This window comes from Salmo salar, chromosome ssa05, assembly GCF_905237065.1.
Source record: "Salmo salar chromosome ssa05, Ssal_v3.1, whole genome shotgun sequence".
Classification (NCBI taxonomy): Eukaryota; Metazoa; Chordata; class Actinopteri; order Salmoniformes; family Salmonidae; genus Salmo; species Salmo salar.
In genome coordinates, this window is record NC_059446.1 from 27435158 (window position 1) to 27460932 (window position 25775).

At 42.0% G+C, this 25775-nt stretch overlaps 1 protein-coding gene across 2 annotated transcripts; it reads right to left on the reverse strand.

The window, feature by feature from the left end:
- Positions 1-20: 20 nt before the first annotated feature.
- LOC106604511 (electron transfer flavoprotein-ubiquinone oxidoreductase, mitochondrial) lies at positions 21-24955 on the reverse strand. Of its 2 annotated transcripts, XM_045718024.1 has the most exons (13): positions 24660-24955; positions 23506-23658; positions 21966-22195; positions 17626-17707; positions 17385-17503; positions 17001-17078; positions 16659-16805; positions 16238-16378; positions 8032-8175; positions 6857-7025; positions 6061-6243; positions 5592-5813; positions 21-613 (listed from the first exon to the last, which is right to left on the reverse strand). In XM_045718024.1, exons 1-13 carry the CDS (start codon positions 24703-24705, stop codon positions 450-452), a joined length of 1878 nt encoding a protein of 625 aa, XP_045573980.1. In that variant the 5' UTR covers positions 24706-24955; the 3' UTR covers positions 21-449. The 2 variants fall into 2 exon arrangements, with proteins under 2 accessions (XP_045573980.1, XP_045573981.1); XM_045718025.1 differs by lacking the exons at positions 23506-23658; positions 24660-24955 and adding an exon at positions 22722-22974.
- Between the last annotated feature and the right edge of the window lie 820 nt (positions 24956-25775).

Below are 25775 nucleotides of genomic sequence, written 5' to 3' on the forward strand. Positions count from 1 at the left end.
TATGTAGTAAGACACCGAGGCACGGTAAATATTTTATTCACCCGCATACATTCTACCCACTAATGACATTATGTACAGTATCTCATAGATCATATGCTGTTGCTAATGGCACCTGCTACTAGCTAATGAAATAACCCTCAATTTTGGCACTGATTCGAAGAGATTTCGATCCATGTCAATGCAGCTTCTTCTGCTTATGGCATACAAATATATAACATACTTTAGTTGCATTCAGAAAACCGTACATAAACCAAAGTCACTGTTTAATGCCCGTACTTTACAATGTTGACATTCAGTTCCATATCTATGCACACAGTATAGTAGATTATAAAAGCTGTCTTGGCAGCAAGCCCTGAATGTGTTTTTGCAGACACCACACTTGAGGTTTCCACCCTCTGACCTCACTGCTACAATTGGTGCCTCGTGATACGTCTGAATGAAAAGGGAAATCACATTCCGTTGTAGGCTGGTCCTCCGCTGCCTTCGGGCACCACCCAGTTGATGTTCTGGCTGGGGTCCTTGATGTCGCACGTCTTGCAGTGGACGCAGTTCTGAGCGTTGATCTGCAACCTCATACCTTCTCCAGTTTCGAGTGGCACGTACTCATATACACCTAGTGAAAGGGGGAATGAAGGGTGTTTTGACAACTCAAACTAATACTGTAAGTCTACTCTGGTGGTGACTCATGTGATTGTTATCAAGAAACATAGGTTAATGACTGATGTGAGAAATGATAGCTATGCAGCCAGAATTACCGCAGGTGTGTGCAGTCCTCCCAGACAGTCAATGTTTGTCATTATCCATTAGATAATGAAATTACATTTCAACGGTGGTACTACTTACAATGAACAAAAATATAAACGACGTAAAGTGTGTTGGTCCCATGTTTCATGACCTGAAATAAAAGATCGCAGAAATCTTCGATTTTGTTCAGTGTAAATGCATGGTACCGCACAAACAAAAATGCAACGATTTTACAGAGTTAGTTAACTTCAGGAAATCAGTCAATTAAGAACAAATTCTTAATTACAATGATGGCCTAACCCGGACGACGCTGGGCCAATTGTGCGCCACCCTATGGGACTCCCTAACATGGCCGATTGTGATACAGCCTGGAATCAAACCAGGGTATGTAGTGATGCCTCTAGCACGGAGATGCTGCGCCACTCGGGAGGCCCTAAACTATGGCTTTCACGACTGGGAATACAGATACCTTTAAGTAGGACCATGGATCAGAAAACCAGTCATTTTCTGGCGAGCACCATTTGCCTCATGCTGCATGACATCTTCGCATTGAGTTGATCAGGCTGTTGATTGTGGCCTGTGGAATGTTGTCCCACTTGTCTTCAATGGCTGTGCGAAGTTGCTGGATATTGGGGGGGGGGGGACTAGAATACGCCGTCATACTTGTTGATCCAGAGCATCCCAAACGTAATCAATGGGTGACATGTCTGGTGAGTATACAGGCCATGGAAGAACTGACATTTTCAGCTTACAGGAATTGCGTACAGATTCTTGCGACATGGGGCCATGCATTATGTTGAAACATGAGGTGATGGCGGCAGATGAATAGCACAACAATGGGCCTCAGGTTCTCATCACGATAGCGCTTATGCCTGCCCATACCATAACCCTACCACCACTGGGCACTCAGTCCACAACATTGACATAGGAAAACTGCTTGACCACACGTCTGCCATCTGCCCCATACAGTTGAAACTGGGGTTCATCCGTGAAGAGCACACTTCTCCAGCGTGCCAGTGACCATCGAAGGTGAGCATATTCCCAATAAAGTCGGTTACGATGCCAAATTACAGTCTGGTCATGATCCTGGTGAGGACAACGACCAAGCAAATTAAGTTCCCTGAGACGATTTTTGACAGTTTGTGCAGAAATTCTTTGGTTGTGCAAACCAACAATTTCATCCTCTGTCCGGGTAGCTGGTCTCAGACCATCCTGCAGGTGGAGAAACCGGATGTGGAGGTCCTGGGCTGGCGTGGTTACACGTGGTCTGCGGTTGTGAGGCCGGTTGTACGTACTGCCAAATTCTCTAAAACGACATGGGAGGCGGCTTATGGTGGGAGAAATTACATTTTCTGGAAACATCTCTGGTAGACTTTCCTGCAGTCAGCATGCCAATTGCACGCTCCCTCAAAACTTGAGACATCTCGGTCATTGTGTTGTGTGACCATACTGCACATTTTAGAGTAGCCTTTTATTGCTCCCAGCACAAGGTGCACCTGTGTAATGATCTTGCTGTTTAATCACCTTCTTGATATGCCACACCCGTCAGGTGGATGGATTATCTTGGCAAAGGAGAAATGCTCACTAACAGGGATGTAAACAAATTTGTGCACAAAACTTGAGAGAAATAAGCTTTTTGTGCGTATGACACTTTTTGGGGATCTTTTATTTCAGATCATGAAACATGAAACACTTTACATGTTGCGTTTATATTTTTGTTCAGTGTATTTAATGGGTGGTACTAAAAAGTTTGTAATAGTTACATTCTTTATGGATGGGAAACCATGAAAGAGATGCAGAAATATAAATCCCAGGTTCTGGGTCAGTAATTTAGGCCAGACATCTGGAGAAGACTGATTTCTAACAGTGTTGTCTGCATATCAAATCAATCATACTGTATTTATTACAGCTCTGCCTCTGTAGCAGCATTGGGTTTGATATTCATTTCACAGAGAATAAACCAGAGAATAAACCTGGCTGTGCCGAACAATATCAATGTTGAGTCATATTGGTTGTGCAGGCAATGACAGCACTTGGAAGCAGCAATGGTGTGCACTCTGCTTGGGTTTACTTTATTGATAGAGGGTCAGGTCTTTCAGTGGACAGTCATAACAGAGAGGAAGAGGCGATGCGAGAGGTTTTAAATCTGCCCAGAAAAATAAGCCCACCAAGTAGGGTTGAACATTTTGGGGAATATTCAAAAAGGCAAGATCTTGAGAATCAGCTGTACATGTGATGGAAGAATGCACTGTGCATGCAAAGGTTGCGATTCCATTGAATTGGGGATAGTTTAACCAAAATATGCCACCATACTAAGAATTGCCATGTGTATCCCACAAAAAATGCTAACTTACATGATGAATTTAAGCTAAATCCCCGGGCTTAATTTGCCATGGAATATTTAGGAAATTTCCCAGAAAGTTTGACCCTTTGCAACCCTACCACCAAGTGAGGCATTTTTGTATGGAGGTCAATGAGTGACGAATTTGGTTAACAAATATATTGCTAATGTGCTACGTGAGGTTTATTTGATCTAATATAAGTTTCGTAATGGTTTGGTTATAATGAATGCACTGATAAGTGGACACACGTGGCATTTCGGCAACTTTGGAAAATGAAAATACTACTTTATATCAGAGTTTTGCCTGTTGTAAAAGAGATAGAGGACTCATCATGGATATAAACCTTTTTAGCATGAGGGCTTCCACCATTTTAAAGTAGTCAACTGGGTGAGGATTCCTATGAGCTGGGAGCAATCAGCCAATGAAGAAGAAAATTGACTACTATGCTGCCACAGACACTATAATGCAGGGCTGCCCAAACCTCTTCCTGGAGATCTACCATCCTGTGGGTTCAGTCCAACCCTTTTTTAACACACCTGATTCTACTAATTTGCTGCTCAACAAGACCTTAACTAGCTGAATCAGATACGCTAAATTAGGGTTGGACTGAAAACCTACAGGACAGTAGATCTCCAGGAAGAGGATTGGGCAGCCCTGCATAATGGCACAGATCCAAAGATGTGTCCTCCATCACTATGGCCCATTGTTCACACTCGTTCTAGCACTCTCATTGGCTAGAATGGTCCCACCTGATCTTGTCTCCTCCCGCCTGCCTTCCATGTTTGAGGACATGTATTACCATTGTTAGAGCGGTCACGTCTATCTTGTCAATATAATTATCAATGTTTGGTAATAACCAATTATACCCCTGGCCTAGCCCCATACCTCCCACTTGGAGTTATTGGTCATGTTCCAGGTCGTCCTCATTGCAGTCATGCTGCACAGATTATCATACACTACAAAAGTATGTGGACACCTGCTTATCAAACATCTCATTCCAAAATCATGGGCATTAATATGGAGCGATTAGACCTGGCTTCTCCAAACTGTTGCTACAAATTGGGCCTAGCCCAAACCATAAACAGCCCCAGGCCATTATTCCTCCTCCACCAAACTTTACAGTTGGCACTATGTATTAGGGCAGGTAGCATTCTCCTGGCATCTACCAAACCCAGATTCGTCCGTCAGACTGCCAGATGGTGAAGCGTGATTCATCACTCCAGAGAACGCGTTTCCACTGCCCCAGAGTCCAATGGCGGCAAGCTTTACACCACTCCAGCCGACACTTGGCATTGCGCATGGTGATCTTAGGCTTGCGTGCGGCTGCTCAGCCATGGAAATCAATTTTATGAACCTCCCGACGAACTCGGTAGGGAGTGTTGCAACCGCAGACAGACGATTTTTACGAGCTTCAGCACTCGGTGGTCCTGTTCAGTGAGTTTGTGTGGCCTACCACTTCACGGCTGAGCCGTTGTTGCTCCTGGACGTTTGCACTTAACAATAACAGCACTTACAGTTGACCGGGGCAGCTCTAGCAGGGCAGAAATTTGACAAACAAACTTGTTGGAAAGGTGGCATCCTACAACTGTCCCACGTTGAAAGTCACTGAGCTCTTCAGTAAGGCCATTCTACGCCAATGTTTGTCTATGTAGACTGCATGGCTGTGTGCTTGATTCTATACATCTGTCATATACACTTGTCAGCAACGGGTGTGACTGAAATAGCCAAATCCACTCATTTGTATCTCAAAACGCCTGGAGGCACCACAGTAATATTACACAGCAATCTTCAGAGATGCGAAGCACGACTGCAATAAAAGACAACCTGGCAGAGGTGGAAAAAGTACCCAATTCTCATACTTGAGTTAAAAGTATAGATTGATACCTTAATAGAAAGTTACTGAAGTAAAAGTGAAAGTCACCTACTAAAATACTACTCGGGTAAAAGTCTGAAAGTATTTGGTTTTAAATATACTTAAATATGAAAAGTACATTTAATTGCTAAAATATACTACGTATCAAAAGTAAAAGTATAAATAATTTCAAATTCCTTATATTAAGCAAAACAGACGGCACCATTTTCTTGTTTTTAAAATGCATGGCTAGCCAAGGTCACACTCCAACACTCAGACATCAGTCTGCCAGAACATAAGGCAGTAGGGATAACCACATGTTCTCTTGATAAGTGCATGAATTTTACAATTTTCCTGTTCTGCTAAGCATTCAAAATGTAAAGAGTTCTTTTGGGTGTCAGGGAAAATGTATGGAGTAAAATGTACAATATTTTCTTTATGAATGTAGTGAAGTAAAAGTTGCCAAAAATATAAATAGTAAAGTACAGATACCCCCAAAAACTTAGGTAGCTCTTTTAAGTATTTTTACACTACTGCAACCTGGAACACAACCCATAACATATTGCTCATACCTATCCAACCCTTTAAGATCTAAGTGATGTTCTTATGGTGTATTGGCGAAAGATGGATGTGTAATTGTGCATCAGTGGTACCTGCTGGACAGAAGCGCTGCTCAGGCCCATCGTAGATGGCCAGGTTGTTGGCCACGGGGACGCTGTCGTCCTTCAGGGTGAGGTGGGGGGGCTGGTCCCCCTCGTGGTTGGTGCCACTCAGAGCCACCGAGGAGAGCAGGTCGAAGCTCAGCTTGCCGTCGGGCTTGGGGTACTCGATGGCCGTGCACTCCTTAGCCGGTTTCAGCTGGGCCGAGTCCAGGCCTAGGGTAAAAGAGTTGGAAGTTATCAAACCTTACAGGCCAGACCAGATAAAATAACCTTGGTTTGTTCCCTGAGGCAATTCACTCAGCCTGAGAGCATGATTTTGCTGTTGCCTTGTCCAAAGACAACAACAACAAAAAAAGCATCCAGGAGGGCTACTTCTATTCTTACTTTTTCTCACATTTAAAGAGTTGCTATATAACCATCTGATGAACGCATCATACAAAACAACCTCAATATGTTGTACCTGCATGTTTTAGTGTCCATGGCTCCTTCCCTCTGAGTATCCAGTAGAAGACACCGGTGTAGACCATGCCCCCGTACAGCCCAAAGTAGTTGTGGAACGAGGGCCTGATGTTCCTTACTGAGTACAGCTCTTTCCAGATCCAAGACTTCTTTAAATTGTCCTCATATTCAGGTACATGAAGTCCTGGAGGACATCAGATAATAACTCATTGTAAAGCAGATGTTAGAATATCACCCACAAATTAAACTGCTCATTTACCTTGTGTAAAAATTCCATGCATGTACATACAAAAATTTAACTGGAAAGAAGCAATTAACATCAATGTTCTCCTATTGGCATTAGTGATAAGAGTCTCTTCAACAAATTACACTCTTTAATAGTGTATTGAGTGCATATTCTATTGTGTAGAAATGTGCCTTAGGTTTCACCTCAAGTAAAGAGAGGTGTGTGTGTGTGTATTTAATCAAAGGAAAGGGTTTTGGTCTGGCTTAATCCTTAGAGTCCCCGTGCGTCAATCTAATTACCACATAAAAAAATCCCCATCAAAATCCCCATCTGTTTAAACTAGATGTGGTTTTTTTGGTATGGGCTGCATCTTAATCCACTCCATCCGCTTATGTCGGCCTTCCACATCGGAGGTGGAATGTGGCTGAGCTACAGTAGTGTTTGTCAGACCAGGAGACATCCCGAAAATCGGTCTTCTCACAAAAATGTTTGTGGAGTCCAACTGGTTTGGCATACAAAATAATATGATCACCATGGAAATATGAGACTCTCCCCCCAGCAGTTAGGTTACCTGCAGTTTCAGATGCTAGGTCCTTGGCTGTGACTTTGGGGAAGATGGCCTCTGCGGCCAGCATGCCACTCTTCATGGCCGTGTGGGTGCCTTTAATCTTTGGTACGTTCATGAAGCCCGGACTGCATCCGATAAGCATACCCCCAGGGAATGTCACTTTAGGTAGGCACTGGATGGAAGAACAGACAGGTAAAGATTACAATCTTGAATGTAATGCTCAAATGCTTTCACTGAATAGGAACCTCAGAACCAGTGGAAAACCTGACATAAGATTGATGCATTTCCCATTTTTGCTGCCAAGACACACAGTAGCCAGGTTTCCATTGAACCAGGTTTATTAAACACAAGCAATGTCGCTAAAATGTTATTATTATTATTTTTTTTTTATGTAATTGTTTAATCAAAAACATTTTTATCTGTTTGACAGGGATGGATTTTTCTTTTGTGAAACTTTCTTTATAATGGAAACTGATGACTGATTAATAATTTCAAGGTACGTGGGGCACATGATGTCATCACGTAACTATAAAGCTCCACTCCACATTTAATTGTAAATGCTACTGCTTGCTAAAATCAAATTTTTCAACTATAAAAAGTTTATTTGCAGGATAAGGATTGTCCTGACTTTCGAGAATGCCTGTATTGCTTCACCTTGCTTTTCTGGTTGGCTGGCAAGTTTCACCATCCAATTATTTCAGATCTGAAGGAGTGCAAGTTGGCACATGAGAATTATTAGAATATGGATGATATTAGTTCATTCTATCCATGCTGGCTTTTGGGGGCTGTACCTGAGACATATTAGGTAAGAGGGCATACAGGCTGTCCCCAATTTATTAATGCACAACATCTAAATTAATAATGGAAACACTTCAAGCAACACGAGATATTTTTTTTTTGGCGACTTCATTACATCATTAAGTCCAGCTGTTTTTATTGACACAAGACAGTCCAATGGAAATGCACCGTAGCAGGAAATTGTCACATCTACTTTCTATGCAAACTCTCTAAATAAATAAATAAATAAATAAATAAATAAATAAAATATAAATATATATATAAATAAAAAAACTGGACAAGTTAATGGAAACAGCTATCGTCACTGAAGCATGCACAGAGCCACACATTCACACACCTTTGAGTAGTTCATAAATAATATACACATAACACACACATACCTGATAGCCTCCCTCATTGAGCGCCCTGGCTCCGTAGGCGATTCTGTTCCCTCCCTCCAGGGTCTTGGCAATGAAGGGGTGGTGCTTCCATCGCTGGAACTCTCTGAAAGGGCTGAGGTACGGGTTGGTGTAGTCAAGCCCAACCTGGGAGTGGGGTAATACACAACATTCGTTTTTGACCTCAATGTATGATCTAGATAAAAGTTTTAGCTATACACATCTCAAGTAGGGCTGTGGCGGTCATGACATTTTGACAGACGGTTATGCCGGTCTCACGGTAATTGACCGTTAATTAACATAAACACGTTTAGCATCTCCAGGCCTCAACGCAAACAAGCCACTGATGCACGCCTTTGGAACATCCACATTTAAAAAAAAGTCTAATAAATCAATTTAATATACACCATCACAATAAATCCATGATTTATTTTAGGCAGTTCCAAAGAAACATGATAAGAAAGTGTATTTCAGAAGAACAGAATTTGAGTGTCTACTGTATGTTATCTGGTTATGCGCCATGCCATAGGCTTGTTAATTTAGCAGACAAGATATGCTTAGAAGTCCCCAGCCATTATTTTATATTATAGTAAGAATAATATAATTGAACTTGGCTTAATAAAATAGAGTATGCATATAAAGTGGCTATGTTGAGCGTAACAGTTATAACTCTAAAACAGGTCCTATACGCTAGATTTAGAGTTATTTAGCAACTTTAGTTGTGAATGATACAAACCTTAGAATGTCTTAGAAATCAAAACATATATGGGCTGCATGGTGCGACTATAGGCTATTGATGATTTGAGAAAGTCGCAAAAAAGGTTGCACATGCTGTTCTCTCATCAAGTGATCATATTTTCACCCTCCAGACTATTCTCAATGTAATTTTGTCTTTACTTATATGTAAAATTTGTTTCGATTTAGAATGGCCCATTATCAAATGGACAGGAACAGGTGCAGGGGCCAAAATACATCCTTATGCACCCGAATAGCGAATGGAGGCCGCTTTTTCCACGTTAGTTTTTTAATCATGCCAGGTAACCAAGTGAAATATGTTCAGAATCATCGATAGTAACACGTTTTCACAATGAAACACATTTCATTAAACTGTTGACACCCTCTCTTTATGCGCGCTCGAGAAAGGAATGAAGGAGAGGAGAGATATTCCGTAGCTAAACGTAAATATGTCAGCCTATTAATTATGAAAATATATTATTACTAGGCTATTCAACATCAAATACAAATTCAATATAATTGTAGGCTAACTCTGTAAGCCGCCCTGCACAATAAATGAACCAACAGCATCTCCTAGGCCTAAGATTTATATTCTCTCCCAGACTCATGCATAGAACGTTTGGAGCGTAACATAAGATAACCAGTCCATCCAGAATGTATACTATTACAGTCCACACTCAAATGCGATTACTAGAATTTGTAAAAAAAAAAAAAAAAAAGGTATTAGGCTACACCAATTATGTGCCAAAGACATCTTAAATCTGTTTATATTTTGTATGTTTTTGCGTAACATGCGATAGGCTACTACGCTACCGTATAACAGCACAATCATTATTTTAATTCAAGGTTTTTTAGACAGCAATTACCGCTGTGAGTCTTCCTGGGTAAGTCTAAGAGCTTTGCACACCTGGATTGTACAATAATTGCACATTATTCTTTAAAAAAAATCTTCAAGCACTGTCAAGTTGGTTGTTGATTATTGATAGACAGACATTTTCAAGAATTGCCATAACATTCGTCTTGATAAGCAACTCTAGTGTATACTGTATTTGGCCTTGTATTTTAGGTTTAGGGCGGTCCCCCCCAAAATTATAATCTTGGTCAACCAAGAATGTGGGAGATCTGTCGACGTGCCCTTGAGCAGGTCGTTGACCCTGGATGCTTTGTTGTGTCGCTCTGAACGGGAGTCTGTTGGATGACTGGTGTGGTGTTGTTGAGCGGCTTCACTGCAAGTATATTGTACGTTTTTGAATATTCAATAAAAAAAATATATATATAATAATTAAGCATAAATAAAAAAATAAAGAGTTGTCTGTTCTTTCGACCAATCAATTGGTCGGAATTTTTAAACATTTTTTTTTTTTCATATATTAGATACATCCTGTGTGTTTTAAACAAATCAACTATACGCACTGAGCTTGTCTGATGCTTTAAGCGAACTGTTTGATTAAATAATTAAAGACACACAAATGACTAGAGGGATTCCAACTGCAACTGATTTGATTGTGCCAGGCCTGGCTCAGACTTGCTGTGATGTGAAAAAAAAAGACAGCTAGTGACAGTGTGACAAGCACCCATTGTCTTGCTCTCCTCCCTGCTGCAGCAACTACCACAGATCATCAACAGTGTATCGCACCTTCCGTGTTGCTGAAGCTGCAACATAATTACAGCCATTAGACTGAAAAGTTATTTACCGAAGTCACTCAATTGTTTAGAAAAAAAAACATTCCCTATTTCCTCACTTGCTCTCTTTACATGACATGTAACATCGCATGTACATGACCAATAGGGCCTGACCTATATCTTATCATAATCACATTAATAAATAGGTTATAACACCGTAACACATGTAACTGCAATATGGATGCAGAGGATGTGACAAATAAACTCGAAACGGGGGAATGTTTACTGGTTGCTCAGGAGGTAAAGGGGAAGTCAGATGTGTGGAATAAAATGGACTAGTTGTGGAAAATACTGGAGATCAAGAAAAAGGTGCTGTTAGATTACAATATAATTTTTCTGACCGTTTGGAACAATGTAAACACTAAATAAATGATAAGCATACCAGAGAGTCTGTTGCTAAAAATTGTAAAGCCTTTATCACAGCAAAGACTAAAAACTGTTGCATTCATTCGGTTTAGGCCTATTTATTGTTTACGCTAATTATTCAATGGTCGCTTTGTTATTTTATTTTAAAACAAATGCTTGATTGCATTTCACATCATGAATGACCCGTATACTGTGTGATGACATGAACGAACACATTATTGATTGATACAGTAGCTTATATAAGTATTGAAATATAGGCCAGAGTACGTTACGGTATTAAGACTAAACAGTACGCACTCTTAGGCCTACAGCTCGATGGTGGTTATACAAGGCCGCTATACTAAGCCTACTAATGATAATGACATTACTTATAATGATCATAATAATAACAATAAGTAGCTCAATGAAAAAGGAGGGTTATTATTATAATAAATATACTGCTCAAAAAAATAAAGGGAACACTTAAACAACACATCCTAGATCTGAATGAAAGAAATAATCTTATTAAAAACTTTTTTCTTTACATAGTTGAATGTGCTGACAACAAAATCACACAAAAATAATACATGGAAATCCAATGTATCGACCCATGGAGGTCTGGATTTGGAATCACACTCAAAATTAAAGTGGAAAACCACACTACAGGCTGATCCAACTTTGATGTAATGTCCTTAAAACAAGTCAAAATGAGGCTCAGTAGTGTGTGTGGCCTCCACGTGCCTGTATGACCTCCCTACAACGCCTGGGCATGCTCCTGATGAGGTGGCAGATGGTCTCCTGAGGGATCTACTCCCAGACCTGGACTAAAGCATCCGCCAACTCCTGGACAGTCTGTGGTGCAACGTGGCGTTGGTGGATGGAGCGAGACATGATGTCCCAGATGTGCTCAATTGGATTCAGGTCTGGGGAACGGGTGGGCCAGTCCATAGCATCAATGCCTTCCTCTTGCAGGAACTGCTGACACACTCCAGCCACATGAGGTCTAGCATTGTCTTGCATTAGGAGGAACCCAGGGCCACCCGCACCAGCATATGGTGTCACAAGGGGTCTGAGGATCTCATCTCGGTACCTAATGGCAGTCAGGCTACCTCTGGCGAGCACATGGAGGGCTGTGCGGCCCCCCAAAGAAATGCCACCCCACGACTGACCCACCGCCAAACCGGTCATGCTGGAGGATGTTGCAGGCAGCAGAACATTCTCCACGGCGTCTCCAGACTCTGTCACGTCTGTCACGTGCTCAGTGTGAACCTGCTTTCATCTGTGAAGAGCACAGGGCACCAGTGGCGAATTTGCCAATCTCGGTGTTCTCTGGCAAATGCCAAACGTCCTGCACGGTGTTGGGCTGTAAGCACAACCCCCACCTGTGGACGTCGGGACCTCATACCACCCTCATGGAGTCTGTTTCTGACCGTTTGAGCAGACACATGCACATTTGTGGCCTGCTGGAGGTCATTTTGCAGGGCTCTGGCAGTGCTCCGCCTGCTCCTCCTAGCACAAAGGCGGAGGTAGCGGTCCTGCTGCTGGGTTGTTGCCCTCCTACGGCCTCCTCCACGTCTCCTGATGTACTGGCCTGTCTCCTGGCAGCACCTCCATGCTCTGGACACTACGCTGACAGACACAGCAAACCTTCTTGCCACAGCTCGCATTGATGTGCCATCCTGGATGAGCTGCACTACCTGAGCCACTTGTGTGGGTTGTAGACTCCGTCTCATGCTACCACTAGAGTGAAAGCACCGCCAGCATTCAAAAGTGGTCTGTGGTCCCCACCTGCAGGAAGCATAGGAACTGAGAAGTGGTCTGTGGTCCCCACCTGCAGAACCAGTCCTTTATTGGGGGTGTCTTGCTAAGTGCCTATAATTTCCACCTGTTGTCTATTCCATTTGCACAACAGCATGTGAAATTTATTGTCAATCAGTGTTGCTTCCTAAGTGGACAGTTTAATTTCACAGAAGTGTGATTGACTTGGAGTTACATTGTGTTGTTTAAGTGTTCCCTTTATTTTTTTGAGTAGTGTATAATTTGGAACAGTGTAAACACTAAATAAATTATAAATAATACCAGAGAGGCTGGTCTAACAAAAAAAGTGTAAAGCCTTTATTACAGCATAGCAAAGATTAAAAACAGATGAATTTGTTAAATTGTTGCGGGAGGCTTGGTGTTCACGGAATCAGTAGGCTATTAAACAAACACTCAAAACAGGCAACAGAAGCAGGATCTGTCTAATTTATGAAGATGTATGTAGATGATTTATTTAACAGTTAGGCTATTGATTATAGATCAAATTAAGTTGGGGTTTCCTCTCCAACTTTCTTAGACAATTAAGGCAGGGCTGTTTTCTCGTCCCCATACACTGCTGCCTCCACCGCATTGTTTTCAACACCAATATGCTGGTTAACTTTGCTATTATGCACATAGAAATATGGTCTAAGAAAAGGTGCCAATTTAACAGCGCACTGATGGGTTTTAGAACCACTATGCAATGTGGGAGAAAGTGCATGTTATAAAATGTATAATACCGTGTAATAATATAACCATTTACAATTTTAGTAGCACGTCTTAGACTGATGGACTGTGCCACCCCCATGGCCTCCACAATGGATCAGTCCACTCAAATAGGAGCGAATCAGACAGGTTTCTTGTACACCATGATTTCTTTGTTTAATCTCGACCAGTCGACTAAATGGGGTCAGCCCTATTTAAGTTATTGTCCTGCTGAAAGGTGAATTTGTCTCCCAGTGTCTGTAGGAAAGCAGACTGAAATGTAAGTAATTCTATCCTTGACCTGTTCTTGTCTACTAATGTTCTGTATTATATGGCATTCTGTATTATGTTTCATGTTTTCTGTGGACGCCACGAAGAGTAGCTGCTGGTTTTGCAACAGCTAATGGGGATCCTAATAAAATACCAAATACGAAACCAAGTTTTCCCAATTAGGTTAGTATTGTGGAATAACTGCAATGTTGTTGATCCATCCTCAGTTTTTACAGCCATTCAATTCTGTAACTGTTTTAAAGTCACCATTGGCCTCATGGTGAAATCCCTGAGTGGTTTCCTTCATCTCCAGCAACTGAGTAGTGACTGGGTGTATTGATATACATACAAAGTGTAATTAATAACTTCACCATGCTCAAAGGGACACAACAAAATGTGGAAAAAGTCAAGGGATGCGAATACTTTATTATTTTGTATAATACCCCACCCCCCTTTTCTTTACTCCAAAAAACAACTTCTACATACAAACAACTTACAGAAACAAACAGACTACATGTCATCATCAGACTACATATAATCTACCCAGATCTCCATCTCTAGCGCCTGAATTATTGTTTGCCACTTGGCCTTAAAATTGTATGGTCGCCCATGCTATTTCAATAATAAATCATTTGATTTTTCTATTGTGTCTCAATGATGGTGGATTGATTGACTTCCAAGCTTTTAGTATACATTTTTTCAAGATAAGTGATGAGAAGAGAATCATCCAGCCCATTGGGTATCTCATGTCTTGAAATATGCAGACAGACGGATTAAAGGTAAGTTTACATTGTAATACCTCTGACAGCCAGCTTTCTAGCTCCACCCACAACTTCCAGAATTTAACATTCCCAGAAAGCATGGGTTAAGTCATTATTAGTTTTACACTTAAGTTATGACTCTGCCGTTGTGCTGTAGAATTTGTGAATGTTTGTCTCTTGTATAATACATTCTATACATTAGGTTTATACTGGATTAAGAGTACATTTTCATTAACTGTAATTTCATTAGTTATGCTCCAACTTTCCTCCAAGTCTTAGAAAAATATATATAAACTATTGGAACTAAGAGATTTTCAGTTGGATATGCTCTCTGCAAGGTTTTGCATATCTTCCCTATTACATGAACATCCTTTGACTCAAATATGATTCCCTCAAGGTTGCTCTGATATCCAAAATATTTTAAATCAAAATGTTGTGGTATGTAAGTTGCATGTATTTTAAACTAATCTACATTGGTCAGTACAATATTTTTATTAAAATGTATTATTTCAGCTGGAAAGTTGAAAGCTTCCGAAGTGGACTAGAAAAGGCCATTCAAGATGAACGCCTTTTCACCATGAACAGCCATTATTGATCAATCTATATCTTGTTTTTTTGCATATTGTATAAAACTTGTTCTTGTATGTTTGTTTGTTTGTAAGTGTCAATTTTTAATAACCCCTGTTTGATCAAGTCTGGTAAGACTTTTGCCATTCTATTGATTTTAAGCTTTGTTATTATTTGTCACAATTTATTAAACTTAGGGGTATATAAATCAGCAGGTGACTACAGATTTTCCTGGTTTTAATATAACTGAAATAACTATTTGATACATGGAACTAGGAAGCACTGAATTGAATGATGTGTGTTGTCATTTGTGTTAATGGGGGGGCTACTTGATCCCAAAATGTTGAATAGAATTACATGGGAAAGCCATCCATTCCTGGTGCTTTTCTCCGTGTGAATGTTTAACAGTATCTAATATTTATTTACATTTATGTCATTTAGCAGACGCTCTTATCCAGAGCGACTTTATTCTTGGGTGATCTCTGTTTTAGTGATTATTTTTGGTTTGCTGATAGTTGCTTCAGAGTTGTTGAGTCTAAGAAGGATATAGGATCCGTCCAACTGTTGTTTAATTCAGATTTATATAAATTGTGAATACTTTCTGAAGGCACTGGACAGGCCTATGCGTCTGCATAAGCTCTAATGTGTATGGGTGTTCTACATGCTACGTATTAAACGCTTTGAAATAATCGTCACCTTAGAAAGCGCTGTCCTTTTCGTTGTGTTTGGCTTTGAAACAACATCCTCAACGACCATGTTTTCCACTCAGTTTCAACCTGCCGTTGAACATTATCTTCAAATTGATCGATCACAGTGAGGTCAAACAATGTAGCCTAACGGTGGGTTTTAAAACCTTGATACTGTTTTGATTATGTGTTTGATATGAATTTCAAAGGCATTTGCATTGATGTCAGAGTGGTTAGAGGGACAATAGAGCGCTGAGTAACAGACCATTAGCGACTTGACGGTTAGTGAGTTGGGTACCATACCAATGCATGTCCAGAGTGCATAAAAGGAGATTACCGTGACTCAGCGGTCATGTGGAATTTGACTGCGGCCATGTCTCATGACTGCCGGTGTGGTGGTAATACGGTCACCGTAACAGCCCTAAGTTGTTGTTTTAGGCCTAATTAAGATTCACATGACAAGCTGACAAGCATCCCCTTAAAAAGGCCAATAAGATAATGGGTAGAGGTATAGTACATTGACATACACTGACCTCAGTGGTAAAAAAGTAACTTCATTTAGAGTTCAGACCGTTTGAAAGTGTTAGCATGTCTAGTAGTTTGACTGTTGCCATTAAATGGCATCAAGGAGCCAAAATGGCCACCATAACAGGGACTCACCACAAAGCCCAAGGCCACCAGTGGCTCGCCCTCGTTCAGGTGGTAGAGGAAGGAGCCGCCGTACGTGTTCCTGTTCAGCGGCCAGCCCACCGAATGCTCCACTCTGCCAGGTCTCCACTTCTTCTCATCAATCAGCCACACCTGGTCAAACAGAAAAATAACACCATTCATAGAAGTCGTTCTGCATAAAAGCATCTGCTAAATGACTCCAATGTAAAATGTAATCAATATGGCATTCTAATTTGGATCCATTTAGAAATAATAGCTACTACAAATTATAATAAATGAATGGACCCTTTCAATCTGTAATGGATGACTGGTTGAAAACAGAAAACCAATTAGAGTATTTGTTTAATTCTGCCCAAATACAAAGACACTTTGAGAAAGACCCTTTTGGATTTGAGGGGGCAGGGGGAGTTACCTCTTTTAGGCCAATGGCGTAGGTCTGTGGTTCACAGTTCTCCCTGAGGTTGAACTGCCTGTAGAGCTGCTTGGCCAAGTGGCCATGGCAGCCCTCTCCGAACAGTGTTACTTTAGCATGGAGTTCCATCCCCCTCTCAAACACGTCCTGCAGAGGCAATGTAGAGGAGCATGTTATTCTGATACACCAGGGATGAGGCTACTTGTCATAAATACTCTATTCAGTGCCGATTCTTCTTTGTGTTTAATCAAACTTGCCGTTTTTACAATCCAACTCTAAACTTCCAAAGTCATACTGTATGCTTCACATTGGTGAATAAGTGACTGTACAGCAGAAGTTTACCTTTGGCGAACCATCCTTAGCGATGCCCACGTCATTGGTAGCAATTCCTTTTACACTTCCATCTTCATGAAACAAAACCTAAAAAAACACAATCAGAAATTAAACACTTTTGAAAGTAGAATACAAGCGAACACGATCAATGAAAGCCAGTCACGTCTCGTCAACACATGAAATCAGTTATCGATCTCAGGCATGAAAACGCCTCAAAATATCACGGCCTATATTTTGACAACGGCATCCAATTATGTAAATGTTTACAGACAAAAATCTGACGTTCGAGAAAAGATCAATGTAGCTTGTCAACAGTAATTGTCACCCCTACATTAGTAAGATGGCCTGTGTTTTCTTAAAATGTGAGAGAGGTAGAGAGTGGGCAGGGCTCACCTCAGCAGCAGCGTAGCCGGGGTATATCTCCACTCCCAGCTCCTCAGCCTGCTCTCCCAACCAACGCACAAAGTGGCCCAGCCGCACAATGTAGTTCCCATGGTTGTTCATGGGCAGACCTATAGGAAAATCAAACAATTGCACAAAAACAGACTGAACAGTCAAGGCTAATACCATAATTTCTGTATGTTTAGAACAGAGCTAGAGTTGTCATTTCATGTAAACATGCATGTGACTTTACCTGGCAACATTGGGATGGGGATTCTGTATTTCTTGGTTAGAAGGCTAAACACATCCTCTGTCACTGGCGTGTTCAAGGGTGCCTAAGGGAAGAGTACAAAAATAACGTAAGCACTTTATCTTTAGCCTGTGTTGCTTGAAGACATTCCAGTGGGAAGTATCACAGTGTTGTCTGGGACTGTGATGTACTGTCATAGTTCTGTCTAAGAATGAAAAAAAGACCAAGAAAATGCCAGGTCCATATCCTGTGTGTATCCATCTAACACAAGATGTCTGTGAATTGAGCATATGCTGCATATCCCTCACTGCCTTTCTAATAATAAAGAGCAGAGATGTGGACAATTTCATTTTAATCTCTCTCAGTGGAAAGAAACTCCTGCAAAGTAAACTCAGTGAGAAGATGCTTCTTTCCTCTGGATGACATTGTAACATTTCCAACAGACCTACTGAAGCAGCTTCCAATTTTATTTTTTACTTTAGTTTCTTTAGTAAATATTTTCTTAACTCTATTTCTTGAACTGCATTGCTGGTTAAGGGCTTGCATGTAAGCATTTCACAGTAAGGTCTAAACCTGTTGTATTCGGCGCATGTGACAAATAAAATTTGATCTGGGAGGGCATTTCAGTTTTTCCCCTATATGCATTTACCAGCAGCGCTCCGCTGGGAAAACACTGCATTTCATTTATAAATCTCACTCTCAGTGGAACTAGGAGCTTAATTCAATTCATGAATGTGTATGGTGAACTGACACCAACCCTGCAATAACTAACAGAATAAAATAAGGAAAATACAAATATTATAAGTTTTTGCTCAAATATTCTCATTTACCCAGAGTAGATGTCACCAGTCAAATAAGCTTGCCAGTTAGCCTAATGAATGATATCGTTGCCTGTCTCCATTACCTGAAGTAAGGAATACACACACACACGAGCAAGAAACGCGAGTTAAGGACAAGAATGAAAATGAGAAGAGAAAGTTAGACACAAATTGAAAGTTAGAGACCCATTTATATGTAACAGTTAAAGCTAGAGAGATAGCATACAGGTCCTACACACACACACATTTGACTCCACACAGAGACAGATAAGATGACACAACCAGGGCTCAAAACTACTTTTAACTGGTTGCTAGGGCAGCAGCGATTTTTTTTAATATAGCTGGTCACGTTCGTTTTTGGTTCACAATTTGCTTGTAAATGTATTAATTTTTTCAAGATTTATTCAAACAGCAATGGGTATGCAGACCAGGTACTCAAAAAGTTTGGTCCGAAGTCGTGGTTGAATCATTGCGATTCAGTCATCAGGCGCTGTTTGAATGGACATTTCTAAAGGCTTTCCCAAAACACCTCCCCAATTAAATGTTGACTAAAAAGTAAGCCTACCTGACAGAATGATATCATGATGATTTGTATCAATTGCGGGACATTTGTTTTGCAATCTCATGTAGCCTACACTGTACAGTACAAAAACACCGCTAGCCAAACAACGGTCTCTTGCAAGGCGTGCAATTTAATTAAAGGGTAACTACACCCTCTAATTAAATGTTTTTGATTGTTCCCAGACCTCAAAAGTGGTCTCCTGATGTGGTTTAAGCATTGTTGTGGACTTAGATCATCCAATCTTTCTTTTTTTGTGAGTGATAACCTAAAAACAAAAATGTGGAAAACTCCGAAACCAGGAAAAATAAAACTGTAGAATGACTGTTCAAAATAAAATGGCTAACAATAACACCCTTAATGACATTTGTGCAAACAATCAATGTAAATATGATATTCTCAAGATAAAATGAAATTGTATGGAGGGTAAGTATTATAGGCTACTTGGTCAGCATGCAAATTAATTATAGGCTACTTGGTTAGCATGCAATTACAGATAATATTTATATGATGCGCATCATCCACTTTCCCAGGCCAGTAGCTTTCAGCTGGCACTGGCCCACTAACAAATTTACCCAAATGTCAAGCCCTGCAAGGGCATGCTAATTTAAAGATGGCTAGTCATTATTAGCCTGGTTCTGTATGGAATGCAGGTACATTATGGGACACAGGTCATTATCTGGGACACTGTAAAGTCCATGGAGAATAAGAGCTCCTCCTCCCAGCTGCCCACTGCACTGAGGCTAGGAAATACTGTCACCACCGATAAATCTACGATAATTGAGAATTTAAATTTTTCTACGGCTGGCCATGCTTTCCACCTGGCTACCCCTACCCCGTTCAACAGCCCTGCACCCCCCACAGCAACTTTCCCAAGCCTCCCTCATTTCTCCTTCACCTAAATCCAGATAGCAGATGTTCTGAAAGATCTGCAAAATCTGGACCCCTACAAATCAGACGGGCTAGACAATCTGGACCCTCTCTTTCTGAAATGATCCGCCGCAATTGTTGCAACCCCTATTACTAGCCTGTTCAACCTCTCATATCACCTGAGATCCCCAAAGATTGGAAAACTGCCACGGTCATCCCCCTCTTCAAAGGTGGAGACACTCTAGATCCAAACTGCTACAGACCTATATCTATCCTACCCTGCCTTTCTAAGGTCTTCGAAAGCCAAGTTAACAAACAGATCACCGACCATATTATATCCCACCGCACCTTCTCCGCTATGCAATGTGGTTCCCGAGCTGGTCATGGGTGCACCTCAGCCACGCTCAAGGTCCTAAACGATATCATAACCGCCATCGATAAGAGACGATACTGTGCAGCTGTATTCATCGACCTGGCCAAGGCTTTCAACTCTGTCAATCACCACATCCTCATCGGCAGACTCAACAGCCTTGGTTTCTCAAATGACTGCCTCACCTGGTTCACCAACTACTTCTCAGACAGAGTTCAGAGTATCAAATCGGAGGGCCTGTTGTCCGAACCTCTGGCAGTCTCTATGGAGGTGCCACAGGGTTCAATTCTCGGGTCAACTCTTCTCTGCATACATCAATGATGTCGCTCTTGCTGCTAGTGATTCTCTGATCCACCTCCATGCAGACGACACCATTCTGTATACTTCTGACCCTTCTTTGGACACTGTGTTAACTACCCTCCAGACGAGCTTCAATGCCATACAACTCTCCTTCCGTGGCCTCCAACTGCTCTTAAATGCAAGTACACTAAATGCATGCTCTTCAACCAATCGCTGCCCGCACCTGCCCGCCCGTCCAGCATCACTACTCTGGACGGTTCTGACTTAGAATATGTGGACAACTACAAATACCTAGGTATCTGGTTAGACTGTAAACTCTCCTTCCAGACTCACATTAAGCATCTCCAATCCAAAATTAAATCTAGAATTGTCTTCCTATTTCGCAACAAAGCATCCTTCACCCATGCTGCCAAACATACCCTCGTAAAACTGACTATCCTACCAATCCTTGACTTCGGCAATGTAATTTACAAAATAGCCTCCAACACTCTACTCAGAAAATTGGATGCAGTCTATCACAGGGCCATCCGTTTTGTCACCAAAGCCCCATATACTACCCACCACTGTGACCTGCATGCTCTTGTTGGCTGGCCCTCGCTTCATATTCGTTGCCAAACCCACTGGCTCCAGGTCATCGATAAGTCTTTTCTAGGTAAAGCCCCGCCTTATCTCAGCTCACTGGTCACCATAGCAGCACCCACCCGTAGCACATGCTCCAGCAGGTATATTTCACTGGTCACCCCCAAAGCCAATTCCTACTTAGGCTGCCTTTCCTTCCAGTTCTCTGCTGCCAATGACTGGAACGAATTGCAAAAAAAAAATCATTGAAGCTGGAGACTCATATCTCCCCTCACTAACTTTAAGCACCAGCTGTCAGAACAGCTCACAGATCTCTGCACCTGTACATAGCCCATCTGTAAATAGACCATCCAACTACCTCATCCCCATACTGTTATTTTTTTTTTTAAATCCTTTGCACCCCAGTATCTCTACTTTCACATTCATCTTCTGCACATCTATCACTCCAGTGTTTAATTGCTAAATTGTAATAAATTATTTCACCACTATGACCTATTTTTTTGCCTTACCTCCCTTATCTTACCTCATTTGCACACACTGTATATAGACTTTTCTATTGTGTTATTGCCTGTATGTTTGCTTATTCCATGTGTAACTCTGTGTTGTTGTTTGTGTCGCACTGCTTTGCTTTATCTTGGCCAGGTCGCAGTTGTAAATGAGAATTTGTTCTCAACTGGCCTACCTGGTTAAATAAAGGTGAATTAAAAAATAAAAATAAAAATTATCGAGCATTGAATACCTGAAGACTTGGTGCGACCAAATCATGTGTTGGTGCCATCAACTTAAAAAAGTTGGTAGCAACAGTGTCACCAGTGGAAAAAGTCTTAAGCCCTGCACACTAACATACCCCTCTCTCCTTCCAGTCTGGGAAGAGCTCGTTGAGGGCGCTGGGCTCCAGGCAGGCCCCAGAGAGAGTGTGTGCGCCGATCTGAGAGGCCTTCTCCACCAGGCAGACCCGCAGCTCCTTCTCCTGCTCGTTGGCCAGCTGCTTCAGCCGGATGGCTGCCGACAGCCCTGCGGGACCCCCGCCCACTATCACCACATCGGCCTCGTCGGCAAACCGCTCCATCTCCACACCTGGACAGAGACAAAACACCACACACAAATAGGTATGTCACCAACAGGGTTTGGAACTTGGGTCGTCTGAGCGGCACAGGAACTGTGTTAGCCCACTGAGCTACAGCGACAGTCATTAGCTTGGGAGAGCTCACACAAGTCTTCAGGTCTCGGGCAAGGTTACACAAGCCTCTGTAAGACAAACTGGAATGAATAGCAGTATGTAGTACTATCTAATGTCAAAAGTGGAAATGTTTAGTGCTGAAATCAGTTACAATAACTTAACTTACAATAGTATACACTGAAGAACAAATGTTTGTTTTAGGAAGACATACGCCTAATATACTCCCCAGTCACTCACATATGAGATTATTTAAAAGTTAACGTGAGATTAGGTGAGAAAAACAAAGGTGTTTGGGTGTTGCATAATGCAATACATTCCATTTCAGACAGTGTGCCATAGATGAGGTGAACCATAGATGAGGAGGATTACCCCCATAGCAGGTCTTTGTCCCTGGGGCAGATTGTGTAGTGTGATGTTATGTACCTTCCCATCGTGGGTCTTTGTCCCTGGGGCAGATTGTGTAGTGTGATGTTATGTACCTTCCCATCGTGGGTCTTTGTCCCTGGGGCAGATTGTGTAGTGTGATGTTATGTACCTTCCCATCGTGGGTCTTTGTCCCTGGGGCAGATTGTGTAGTGTGATGTTATGTACCTTCCCATCGTGGGTCTTTGTCCCTGGGGCAGATTGTGTAGTGTGATGTTATGTACCTTCCCATCGTGGGTCTTTGTCCCTGGGGCAGATTGTGTAGTGTGATGTTATGTACCTTCCCATCGTGGGTCTTTGTCCCTGGGGCAGATTGTGCAGTGTGATGTTATGTACCTTCCCATCGTGGGTCTTTGTCCCTGGGGCAGATTGTGTAGTGTGATGTTATGTACCTTCCCATCGTGGGTCTTTGTCCCTGGGGCAGATTGTGCAGTGTGATGTTATGTACCTTCCCATCGTGGGTCTTTGTCCCTGGGGCAGATTGTGCAGTGTGATGTTATGTACCTTCCCATCGTGGGTCTTTGTCCCTGGGGCAGATTGTGTAGTGTGATGTTATGTACCTTCCCATCGTGGGTCTTTGTCCCTGGGGCAGATTGTGTAGTGTGATGTTATGTACCTTCCCATTGTGGGTCTTTGTCCCTGGGGCAGATTGTGCAGTGTGATGTTATGTACCTTCCCATCGTGGGTCTTTGTCCCTGGGGCAGATTGTGTAGTGTGATGTTATGTACCTTCCCATCGTGGGTCTTTGTCCCTGGGGCAGATTGTGCAGTGTGATGTTATGTACCTTCCCATCGTGGGTCTTTGTCCCTGGGGCAGATTGTGTAGTGTGATGTTATGCGAGGCGTTACTGCGGACGAGCATTTCCATCTCCATGTGTAGAGCTGTGGAGGTGCATGTTCTGCTTTCACTGTTTTCAACGCTCTTATAGACCTCTGGGCTGCAAAGAACAAGGCAGATCCGGTCAGTGCCGACTGTGACTGGCAAGGAAGCTGATTAAGTTAGATCCTACTTTACACAAGTTATCTTATGCACAGTACTAACAATCACATAGTCAAAAGTACACTCATGGTGGCCTGGGCAACTCATGTCACTGGTTATGATGGATCACACAACTGAAGGAGAAGTAACAAATGATCATGACTTCATTATGTGAGTGTTTATTGGCCTATACAGCAGAACTGTATAATACACTGCAACTGAATGTGTCACTATTCTTCTGCCTAGCAGCTTGTGAGATATTTGTATGGGCATGTGCACTTGTCAATAGGCACTCTCTTTTCTGAGATTGTCAGCAGAGTACTGGTATCAGCCAGATACGTTATCACATATAGTAGTAACAAATCAGTAGGAAACAAAAAGACCTAGCCCTCTACATTATCCTCAACAGACTCTTCGTCAATCATCTCCCTGACCAAGCCATAAACTGTCCCTCAATCTTTGGAGGATCCATCCACTCAGACTTGTCCTCTATTGGTTGCAATAACTATAGCAAGCTACAAAGTTAGCTAGCTAGCCAGCCAAGTTACTTTTAAAAGTGCATATATTTATATTATTCTAAGAGTGGTTTCAAAACACACAATGTAAGAGGAAACGTAGCTACCAATTTATCTTAGTTATACACGTACTAAAATAATATTCTGACCCAAGGACAGTAGTTCATGTGCACTACATCTGATTTCAACTTTGCCCTACATTTAGTTTAGCTAGTTAGATACAGTGCCAGAGTGGAGATAGCTAACGTTAACTAGCTAGCGTAAAAATATTTCACAAAGCTAATGTCACCCATCTTACTATGAAAATCTTAGTGCATGCCACTCTCAAATTATAGCTAGGTAGTTTTGATAACTATCATTGAAAAGTTAGGGGGACCAATATGTGTCAAAGGGCAAGAGAGAGAACATGGAAATTGACACGCGTGTGCATAGCTAACTAACTTACCTTGAATTGAATATCTGCTAGCTGGAAACATCGTATGAATTAACATTAGTCAGCTAGTACTAGCTAGCTCACCAGTTAGCAGCGGTAGTCTTTGGGTACAGACGAAGTGCTCTCGCAGCTCAGCCACCCGAATGATCGTGCAAGTCTGATAAGACCACAAATCTCCTCCAGAGACACGTTATAAAATCCGTCTCATAACACATACATAACATACCGTCGAAATGATCAGTAACTGCGCAGAAGCTGCAATGTTCTGGCACGTTCACGTGAGGGAAAAGAGGCGGTACCTGCGTAAATGTAGATCTCACACTGACTGGATTGACTCAGAGACATGTACACAGTATCCGTTTCATAATCAAATCAAATGTTATTAGTCACATGCACCGAATACAACAGGTGTAGACCTTACAGTGAAATGCTTACTTACAAGCCCCTAACCAACAGTGCAGTTTCAAAAATGTCTGATGAGAATAAGAGATAAAAGTAACAAGTAATTAAAGAGGAGCAGTAAAAAATAACAATATATACAGGGGGGTGCCGGTACAGAGTTAATGTGCAGGAGCACTGGCTAGTTGAGGTAGTATGTTCATGTAGGTAGAGTTAATTAAAGTTACTATGTATAGATGACAACAGAGTGTGGCAGTGGTGTGGGAGGGGGGGGGGGGGGGACAATGTGAATAGTCTCGGTAGCCATTTGACTAGATGTTCAGGAGTCTTATGGCTTGGGGGAAGAAGCTGTTTAGAAGCCTCTTGGACCTAGACTTGGCGCTCCGGTAGCGCTTGCCGTGTAGTAGCAGAGAGAACCGTCTATGACTAGGGTGGCTGGAGTCTTTGACCATTTTTAAGGACTTCCTCTAACACTGCCTGGTATAGAGGTCCTGGATGGCAGGAAGCTTGGCCCCAGTGATGTACTGGGCCGTTCGCACTACCCCCTGCAGTGCCTTGCGGTCGGAGGCCGAACAGTTGCCATACCAGGCAGTGATGCAACCAGTCAGGATGCTCTCGATGGTGCAGCTGTTGAACCTTTTGTGGATCTGAGGACCCATGCCAAATCTTTTCAGTCTCCTGAGGGTGAATAGGTTTTGTTGTGCCCTCTTCACGACTGTCATAGTGTGC